General features: G+C 46.4%; 1 protein-coding gene across 1 annotated transcript in view; it reads left to right on the forward strand.

The window, feature by feature from the left end:
• Positions 1 to 1,708, forward strand: part of LOC309332814 (mucin-16-like) — a 42,104-nt gene extending 40,396 nt beyond the window's left edge. The window contains exon 49 of the mRNA XM_081846019.1: positions 108 to 1,708. Within this exon, the coding sequence (XP_081702145.1) occupies positions 108 to 206 (99 nt within the window). The 3' untranslated portion in view covers positions 207 to 1,708. The remainder of the gene's footprint in view (positions 1 to 107) is intronic.
• The last annotated feature ends 9,229 nt before the right edge of the window (positions 1,709 to 10,937 follow it).

The raw sequence follows: 10,937 nt of genomic DNA on the forward strand, positions 1-10,937 counted from the left end.
GGTGGTCCATCTGCCAGTGCAGGACAGGAAGGAGAGCATTGTCCGCACACAGACTTGTATGACAAGTGTTCTTTTTCTCTCCCCTCTGTTCTTTCTGCACCAACCAGGTTGTCTTCTGTCTGCGGAAGAAAGCCGGGAAGTATCAGGTGCAACAGGACATCCTTGGACTCTACTTCCCGCACTTGGACATGAGGAAAGCGCGATGATGTGCAGACCCTTTTGCGGCCTTGACTCTCTGCGCCCCACGAGGTGGGAGTGGGGGGGTCTCCTTTCCCGCACTGCTCCCACCGTCCACAGCAAACAACTGTTTTGGCACAGCTGGAACAGACGTCTAGATTAAGAAGTGAATCACAACCAATCAACGCTAGCTTGTCTTGGACCAGAGAGAGAGAGAGATGGTTCCTGCATTGCGCGGGGTTGGACTAGATGACCCTCGTGGTCCCTTCCGGCCCTATGATTCTGTGACTATTGAGCATGCTCTATGAGATATTTTGGAGATTGACCTCGGTGACCCTGAAGACTGCCGGATTCAGAACTGAGTGGGGTGGGGAAGCTCCGTTCCAATTTATTTATTGACGCACGGTGGACTTTGGAATGTAATTTTAATATATATATATGTAGCCACAGATTATTTAACTATTTGTAGACAGATTCTGCCTGGGATGCAGAAGTCTTCCTCCCCCCCCCCCCCACGTTCTCTGAAATGTCCAGAGATGCGTCGAAGGAAGTTCAGACTGTATTGCACTTTAGATTCCCTTAGAATTTTGCTTTTCAGCCTTTATCGGCATACCTTAAATAGTAGAATGGTTTTTTTTTTACAAACCATCCATAAAACATTCGTAATCTAGATATATTAAACTCATAAAACATAAAAAAAGACCCAGTAGCCACCATTAAATAAATTAAGCGGTTTTAAATTTGACTTTAAAAAACTCAACTAAATAATCCCGAAACAGTCTCAGCAGTTTCGGGAATATCACCCCTCAGCAGATATTGTATCTGCTTGCAAAAAAGAGTTCTGTTTAGCTCAGGGATTGGGAGATCTCGTTCAGCTCAGGGGCCGGGCCCCTTCTTGGGGGAATCTTCCAAGGGCCACATACCGTTGGAGGGCGGAGCTGGCAGCAAAAAGTAGGTGGGCCTATGCTAGTTACCTTTGTGTGGTAGGCTACACACCGCCAGAATGCCGACCAGAGGTTTTTATGTCTGGCCACTCCTCTTTCCGTCCTCCGTCCAGGCTAGTAGGAGACATTATCAAAGACACATTTCCTGCCAGGCTAAAGCACTTATGGAAGGTGGGGTGGAAGGTTGGTGAAGGATCTGGCCTGACAAGAAAGCTGTGGCCCCAGAAAGAGTCCTAAGGGTGGGGGACACACGAGCCAGAGGTCCCTTGCCCGTTTTACCTAAAACAAAATAGCAATATTTAGTGATTGTCGGCAGGGATGGTTTTTCTATTTAAACTAGGGGTGCTCTTTTTGGAGAGGTGATGAAGTTTGCTACACTGGAAGGATAATTCCACACACACACACACACACGCCCCCAAAAACAACTGGGGTTGTGGTTTAGGAGAGAACCAGATTCCAAAATAATATATATTTGAATGTCAGTGATTGATATGATGATTGTTCTTTGTTTTCTAAAATATCTCAATATTTAAAAACGTTCTCGATTTCTTACAAGCCAATCAATAAACAGCAAGCTGAAAAACGAACTTGAGATGCTGTGTGTGTATATGTATAAGCATATCGGGAATCTAAAGTTCCAAACTACAAGCAAATGATACCCAACAGTAATCATATATCCATTATGCCACAATGCAGCTCATGACGTGAAAGTTGGGTCCTAATAACATAAATTTATTTGCCTTAAGGGTACTGGAAGGGCAGAAGAGGAAGATCCAGTTTCCGAGTTAAGACTCCTTGATTTTAAATCCCCAAATGACTGCCATATAAAAGAGGCAAAATCCTCAATTTCTATGATTGTTGTCTTAACCCTCTATTTTTATGATTATTAAATTGAGAGCAGGGTGTGGGGGTGTTAGAGGAGGGGTAGCCCCAGCCCTAAGTGCTCACTGGAAGGACAGATCCTGAAGCTGAGGCTCCAAGACTTTGGCCACCTCATGAGAAGACTCCTTGGAAAAGACCCTGATGTTGGGAAAGATGGAGGGCACAAGGAGAAGGGGATGACAGAGGACGAGATGGTGGGACAGTGTTCTCGAAGCCACTAACATGAGTTTGACCAAACTGCGGGAGGCAGTGGAAGACAGGAGTGCCTGGCGTGCTCTGGTCCAGGGGTCACAAAGAGTCGGACACGACTAAATGACTAAACAACCCCTCTTGTGGGTGTCATGTTGGGCTCCTTCTCGGGTTGTTTGCCAACCTGCACTCTGCTCTCACCTGCGGCTCCTAGAAGCTGCCAGCAGGTGACAGCGGCCACAATCCTGGGAACGGTTTCAACTGGCCGGCAAAGCCAGGTGAGGGGAGCTGATGGGTCTCAAACCCACAATGAGTTAGGGGCTTCCACTGCATGCAAAGACAGGCCCCCAGGGATGGAGTAGATGTCACCAAGAGGGGGTCCAATGGTCAAGAAGGTGGTTTCTGGCCATGCTGTAGAGCAGAGGTCAACAAACTTTCTCAGCAGGGGGTCGGTCCACCCCCCCTCAGGCCAGACTATATTTTTTTTGGGGGGGTGAATGAATTCCTATGCCCCACAAATAACCCAGAGATGTATTTTAAATAAAAGGACACATTCTACTCATGTAAAAACACACTGATTCCTGGACCGTCCGTGGGCCAGATTGAGAAGGCGATTGGGCCGGATCCGGCCCCCGGGCCTTGGTTTGCTTACCCGTGCTGTAGAGAGAAATGAGGGGCAGATGGGGCTCATCCACCTGGGAAGGGAGCCCATCCATGAGCCAACTGGGTGATGCAGCAGCAAAAAAAGCAAATGCTATTCTAGACTGCATCAACAGAAGTCTAGTGTCCGGGTCAAGGGAAGGAATAGTCCCACTCTATTCTGCCTTAGTCAGACCACACCTGGAGTCCTGTGTCTAGTTCTGGGTGCCACAATTTAAGAAGGATGTTGACAAGCTGGAAGAGGGTTACCAAGGTGATCAATGGTCCGGAAACCAAGCCTGATGAGGAACGGCTGAAGGAGCTGGGTATGTTTAGCCTGGGAAAGAGGAGAATGAGAGAAGGTATGATAGCCATCTTCAAATATCTCAAGGGCTGCCACATGGAGGAGGCAGGAGCTTGTTTTCTCCTGCTCTGGAGGGTAGGACTTGAGCCCATGGCTTCAAATTTCAAGAAAGTAGATTCCGACTAAACATCAGGAAGAACTTTCTGACATGAACAGCTGTTAAACAGTGGAACTTTCTTCCTTGTGAGGTGGTGAACTCCTTCCTTGGAGGTTTTTAAGCAAAGCTTGGGTGGCCATCTGTCCTGGATGCTTTAGCTGAGATTCCTGCATTGCAGGGGGTTGGACTAGATGACCCTGGGGGTCCCTTCCAACTATACAATTCTATCATTGTATGCTTTTGAATCCCAGCTGCTGCAAGCCGCAGGAAGGGAGTGCAACTTGTGATCAAATCTTGCTTGTGGGTTGGCTGCCGAGAGAAAGGGATACTGAACTCGATGAGCGAACCCAAAGGGTGCTCATCAATGGTTCCTCTTCATCCTGGAGAAGAGTGACTAGTGGGGTGCCACAGGGTTCAGTCTTGGGCCCGGTCTTATTCAACATCTTTATCAACGACTTGGATGATGGACTCAAGGGCATCCTGATCAAATTTGCAGATGACACCAAACTGGGAGGGGTGGCTAACACCCCAGAGGACAGGATAACGCTTCAAAACGACCTTGACAGATTAGAGAACTGGGCCGAAACAAACAAGATGAATTTTAACAGGGAGAAATGTAAAGTATTGCACTTGGGCAAAAAAAAGGAGAGGCACAAATACAAGATGGGTGACACCTGGCTTGAGAGCAGTACATGTGAAAAGGATCTAGGAGTCTTGGTTGACCACAAACTTGACATGAGCCAACAGTGTGACGCGGCAGCTAAAAAAGCCAATGCAATTCTGGGCTGCATCAATAGGAGTATAGCATCTAGATCAAGGGAAGTAATAGTGCCACTGTATTCTGCTCTGGTCAGACCTCACCTGGAGTACTGTGTCCAGTTCTGGGCACCACAGTTCAAGAAGGACACTGACAAACTGGAACGTGTCCAGAGGAGGTCAACCAAAATGGTCAAAGGCCTGGAAACGATGCCTTATGAGGAACGGCTAAGGGAGCTGGGCATGTTTAGCCTGGAGAAGAGGAGGTTAAGGGGTGATATGATAGCCATGTTCAAATATATAAAAGGATGTCACATAGAGGAGGGAGAAAGGTTGTTTTCTGCTGCTCCAGAGAAGCGGACACGGAGCAATGGTTCCAAACTACAAGAAAGAAGATTCCACCTAAACATTAGGAAGAACTTCCTGACAGTAAGAGCTGTTTGACAGCCTCAGCTGTGATCCGGCAACCTGTTCTTATGCTTTCTGCCTTTCGCAAATACCGTTCATTCTTCCACCCTCCCAGTCACCTCTCCTGCCCGGGGGGGGGGGGGGGCGGCGGCTATGTTGAGAAAGGGTGTGTTTCTATGCTTTTGATCCTTACGTATTCTACGAAAGAGGGAGGAGAGTAAATGGAGCGTGGCTCAACTGAAAGTGAATTTTTCGTGAATGGATGCCCTGGGATGCCATGCAAGAGATCGAGGGCAAATTGGGAGGGACTAGTCGTGTGAGCAAAAATAAATGGTGTGTCACGCAGGAATGGTGAATCCGTTCCAGATCATAAGTTCTCCGTTAGTTGACTATTATTGTTACTATCTTAATTACTATCACTCTGACAACACGATATATAGATCAGCCTTGCCCAACCAGCTCCCCTCCCGATAATAATAAATAATAATAAATTTTATTTATACCCCGCCCTCCCCAGCCAGAGCCGGGCTCAGGGCAGCTAACACCAGTAAATTTACAGTAAAAACATAATGGGGGGGCATTTTAAAATACAGGTTAAAATGCAATTTAAAATGCAGCCTCATTTTAAAAGTAGCCCATAGATCAAAACCCTAAGGGGAGGGAAACATAAGAGTCAGACTGAGTCCAAACCAAAGGCCAGGCAGCACAGCTCTGTCTTGCAGGCCCTGCGGAAAGATGTCAAGTCCCGCAGGGCCCTGGTCTCTTGTGCCAGAGCGTTCCACCAAGTCGGGGCCAGTACTGAAAAGGCCCTGGCCCTAGTTGAGACCAACCTAACCACCTTGCGACTTGGGACCTCCAAAATGTTGTCATTTGTGGACCTTAAGGTCCTCCGCAGGGCATACCAGGAGATACTGATAGACTCCAACTCCCATCATCCCTCTGTGCTGCTGGGAGTTGGAGTCTAACCACACCAGGCGGGTCATCAATGTTCCCTGTCCCTGCTGTAGGAATTGTGGACTCGCAGACTTGCAGAATTGAAAGGGACCCCTAAAGGTCATCCAGTCTAACCCTTTGCAATGTAGGAAACTCAACCCCTGCTTAAAAACCTCCAAGGAAGGGGGGGGGGTCCATCACCTCTCTTGGGAGTCCGTTCTGCTGTTGAACGGCTTTAACTGGCAGAATGTTCTTCCTGATGTTTAGTCGGCATCTCTTTTCTTGTAACTTGAAGTCATGGGTTCGAGTCCTCCCCTCCGGAGCAGGAGAAAACAAGCTTGTTCCATCTTCCATGTGACAGCCCTTGAGATATCTGAAGATGGCTCTCCTATCTCCTCTCAGTCTCCTCTTTTCCAGGCTAAACATACCCAGCATGCTCTCCAACATTCCTCCAGTGAAAATAGGGAATACAGACGTTCACCAATCATTAAATCACAGAATTGTTGAGTTGGAAGGGGACCCCTCAAGGTCATCTAGCCCAACCCCCTGCAATGCTGGACTGATAGCTGAATCACCCCTGACAAACAGCCACCCAACCTCTGTTTAAAAACCTGCAGTGAAGGAGTCCACCAGCATTTTTTTTTGACACTATAGGTGATAATTGCATCTAAGAGCTGGATAGCTCAGTTGGTTGAACCATGGTGCTCGTAACGCCAAGGTTGCAGGTTCGATCCCCGTATGGGAATTGTAGTCCCAAAACAGCTGGAGACCCAATTTTGGGAAACCCTGATCCAGATTAACAGTTTTTCATTTTGGTGGGATTGCGATTAATTGATTCACTCCTGCCACCTGCTGGCAAACTTAAGACATTGTTGCCTTAACTATGTTCAGCACGTTAGGACTATAGGAAACTGCCTTGTACCCTCTGAGGCTAATGGTCTGTCTAGTTTAATATTGTCTACACTGACTGGCAGTGTCTCTCAGGTTTCCCAGCCTTACCAAGCTGCAGATGGATTGTTGGGGCAATGAAAAAATGGGTATAAAAAAGTCAAATTCCTGGATGCCAAGATCCAGATTTGTGGCAGGCACTTTGAAGAAGCATTTTCCTTTACTGGTCCCGAATTTCCCAAAATCTGCCTTCATTGGATAATTTAAAAAGTGCGGTAACTTTTTCCGGCTGCATTCCTATCAGCTAGTGCTCAGAGATAGACCACCTCTGAAACTGCAGGTAGTAGCCATTGCTAGCCCTCTGTGAATTTGTCCAAAGAACATCAGCAGTTCCCTGTTGGATTGGGTCAAGGAGGCACCCATTAGGATATGCAGAAAGGCGCAGGTTTTATCCTGGGGAGAGAGGAGTCCCCTTGTCTAAAATCCTGAAATGCTGCTGTTAGTCAGTGTACATAATGCCTGCTAAATAGACTTGTGGGTCTTTGACTCACTCTGTATCCATGAAGGAGAACAATGTTAATATACAGTGGTACCTCGGATTAAGAACTTAATTTGTTCCAGAGGTCTGTTCTTAACCTGAAACTGTTCTTAACCTGAAGCACCACTTTAGCTAATGGGGCCTCCCGCTGCACCGCAGCCATGCAATTTCTGTTCTCATCCTGAAGCAAAGTTCTTAACCCAAGGTTCTGTTCTCATCCTGAAGCAAAGTTCTTAACCCAAGGTACAAAGTTCTTAACCGAAGGTAATATTTTATGAGGAACGGCTAAGGGAGCTGGGCATGTTTAGCCTGGAGAAGAGGAGGTTAAGGGGTGATATGATAGCCATGTTCAAATATATAAAAGGATGTCACATAGAGGAGGGAGAAAGGTTGTTTTCTGCTGCTCCAGAGAAGCGGACACGGAGCAATGGTTCCAAACTACAAGAAAGAAGATTCCACCTAAACATTAGGAAGAACTTCCTGACAGTAAGAGCTATTTGACAGTGGAATTTGCTGCCAAGGAGTGTGGTGGAGTCTCCTTCTTTGGAGGTCTTTAAGCAGAGGCTTGACAACCATATGTCAGGAGTGCTCTGATGGTGTTTCCTGCTTGGCAGGGGGTTGGACTCGATGGCCCTTGGGGTCTCTTCCAACTCTAGGATTCTATGATTCTATGATTCTATGATTCTATGATTCTGGGTTAGCGGAGTCTGTAAGGTGAAGCGTCTGTAACCTGAAGCATATTTAACCTGAAGTACCACTGTAATAATGATCTTCTGGATCAGCCCAAAGGCCCAATGAATCCAGCACGCTGTTCTTTGGGCAACTTCCAACACATATAAAAACACAATAAAACCCCAAACATTAAAAACTTCCCAATACAGGGCTGCCTTTTTATTTTTATTTACTTTTTAAATGCTTTTTATTTCATTTTATCACTTATTATTATTATTAACTTAAATATTCAATATTTTCTTAGGTTACAAAAGTACGCACTTTGTCATTTTTTTCAGGTCGCAGAGTCTTTTCTACAGATCAGTTACGTTTGATGTGAGACATTTTATCGCTGATATAAAACAACTATATATAACATGAGAAAACATATACCGTATTTTTTGCTCTATAAGACTCACTTTTTCCCTCCTAAAAAGTAAGGGGAAATGTGTTTGCGTCTTATGGAGCGAATGCAGGCTGTGCAGCTATCCCAGAAGCCAGAACAGCAAGAGGGATTTCTGCTTTCGCTGCGCAGCGATCCCTCTTGCTGTTCTGGGGTCTGAGATTCAGAATATTTTTTTTCATGTTTTCCTCCTCCAAAAACTAGGTGCGTCTTGTGGTCTGGTGCGTCTTATAGAGTGAAAAATACGTTATATATATATGTGTGTGTGTGTGTGTGTGTGTGTGTGTGTGTGTGTGTGTATATATACATACACATACACCGTATTTTTCGTCCTGTAGGACGCACTTTTCCCCCTCCAAAAATGAAGGGGAAGTGTGTGTGCGTCCTATGGGGCGAATGAAGGCTTTCGCTGAAGCCTGGAGAGCGAGAGGGGTTGGTGCGCACAGACCCCTCTCGTTCTCCAGGCTTCGCAGACCTCTCCGCAAGCAGCGGAAGCCAGCCCTGGGCTCCCCCGGCTTACAGAGAGCTGCCTGTTTGGGGACTGGGGTCGGGGGAAGCTCGGGCCTCCCCCGCCCCAGCCCCGCGCCTGGGGGGAAAATAATTCTTTCCCCTTTATTTCCCCCCAAAAAACTAGGTGCGCCTTATGGGACGGTGCGTCCTATAGGGCGAAAAATATGGTATATGTACATATATATATAACATATATATATATATAATATACATATCCTATATATATATATATATATATATATGCAGGTTTTGGTGTCCTCGGGTGTCTTCCCGTGTAAAAGTTGGGGTGTCTAGGCGACGTTTCGACGAGGTCTCACTCGTCATCTTCAGGCTGGTGCTTTCGGCTTCTTGTTACTGGAACAGAGCAGGATCTCAGTGTTTGAGTTCCTATAAATACTGTAGAGGGGGTGTGGTGTATAGCCTCCAATGTTCTGGGCAGAGAGGAAGTTCCCAGGCTAGTGTGCCTTTTCTTCTTTTGTTCCTTAATTACTTGAGAGATATCTTGAGTGATCTATGAAATACCCTGCAAAGTCTGCCCAGCCACGTACATTGGACAAACAAACAGACGAATAAATGCACGTATCGCAGAACACAAGAATGCCGTCAAAAAAGAAGAAAAAACTTCCTCTCTTTTCCAACACATGAAAGAAACAGGACACGAAATTAATTTTGCAGATTCCAAATTGCTCTTTAACACGGAACATCACCACAAGAGAATAATCATGGAAGCCATCGAGATAGAGAAACACCCTCACAACATGAACAAGCGTGACGACACATCCCGCTTGCCAGACATCTGGAAATTAGCCCTCCCCACAAAAACTGACACCAGATCCAGAGGCACACAGAACGCCAACACCAATCAACCACACCAGACCCAAACCCAGACCCTCTCCACAGATGAATTACAGACACCATCCAGTAGCCAATCCATGGTGGCACCTCCGGATGCTGCACCCCCCTGCAATCCCTACACAGATCTGGCTGACACAAGCCACAAAACCACAGCTCGCCCCTATACACGAAGCCAAGCCAGAGCACAACTAAGTACAGTACAGCCATCTTCTCAGGAAAACTCTTCACAAAGTTCAAGAGGTCAAGACACAAAGACTTTAGCAACTAATCCACACCTAATGACCCACCTAAGTGGTACTCAGGATATCACTCAAGAAATCACTCAAGATATCTCTCAAGTAATTAAGGAACAAAAGAAGAAAAGGCACACTAGCCTGGGAACTTCCTCTCTGCCCAGAACATTGGAGGCTATACACCACACCCCCTCTACAGTATTTATAGGAACTCAAACACTGAGATCCTGCTCTGTTCCAGTAACAAGAAGCCGAAAGCACCAGCCTGAAGATGACGAGTGAGACCTCGTCGAAACGTCGCCTAGACACCCCAACTTTTACACGGGAAGACACCCGAGGACACCAAAACCTGCATATATATATATATATATATATATATATATATATATACATACACGTATTTATATATATATATAAAAAGAGGTAAAGGGACCCCTGCCCATTAGGTCCAGTCGTGGCCGACTTTGGGGTTGCGGTGCTCATCTCGCTTTACTGGCCGAGGGAGACGGCGTACAGTTTCCGGGTCATGTGGCCAGCATTCTCAGCGGAGGAACCAGGTTCATGAGCCACGGTTATAAGCCGGTTTATTACAAAACCGACTAAGAATTTGTTTTTAAAACAATGATCTCTGCTTGGAATGTGGGGATGCTTTGAAAGTGAAGCAAAACATGGCCGTTCTCCCAGCCCTGTGGCTCATCCACGTGGAGCCTAATCCTGTACATAAGATTTACGTTGTCTGCTTCATGTTGCATTTGTGATGTTCTATTATGTCCTTTTTATTTATTGATTGTAAGCTGCTTTGCGATTCACGCTTGAGTTGCACTGAGTTGCTGGGTCATGTTGGTTAGCTATGCTGGTGAATCGTGTCACATTGCTGCCTAGATGGCCGTAGGCTCCGATGACCATTGGGTCATAAGCGTTGGACGTCATAAGAGGGCACACAACTGCTTGTATGTTTCTCCTCCTATTTCCTGTTAATGAGACGGGAGTCGTGTTCATTTGAGTTATGATGTCCTGGTCAATGGATGTTCAGCCAGCCTAGGACAGAATCAAGGAGGTGTACAAGTGAGACCCGCAAGTAAACATTGCAGGGTGCTGTTCAGGGTGCCAGCCAGCTATGCTTTTCTCCTAGGATAATTCCTCCATGGTATTTCGTTGTGCCAAGCCACCCCCACCCTAACAGATGCTCGGTGTTCTGTAGTAGCTTCATTGGGCTTTTGCGAGAAAAAGGCACTTTTTGGGGGGTGTACTTCTGCAGACCCCAAGACTGCTTGATACGTCTCTGTTTTGGTATTGCTTTGGTTTGATGTTAGCATATAGGATTACAGTATTTATCCTTTGAAAGCATGGTCCAGGTACTCTCTATCACTGGTGGAGGAAGGGGGGGCGGTCTGCCCGTCTCGTCCATGT

The sequence above is a fragment of the Podarcis erhardii genome (assembly GCF_964252035.2).
Source record: "Podarcis erhardii genome assembly, chromosome: 18".
Taxonomy (NCBI): Eukaryota; Metazoa; Chordata; class Lepidosauria; order Squamata; family Lacertidae; genus Podarcis; species Podarcis erhardii.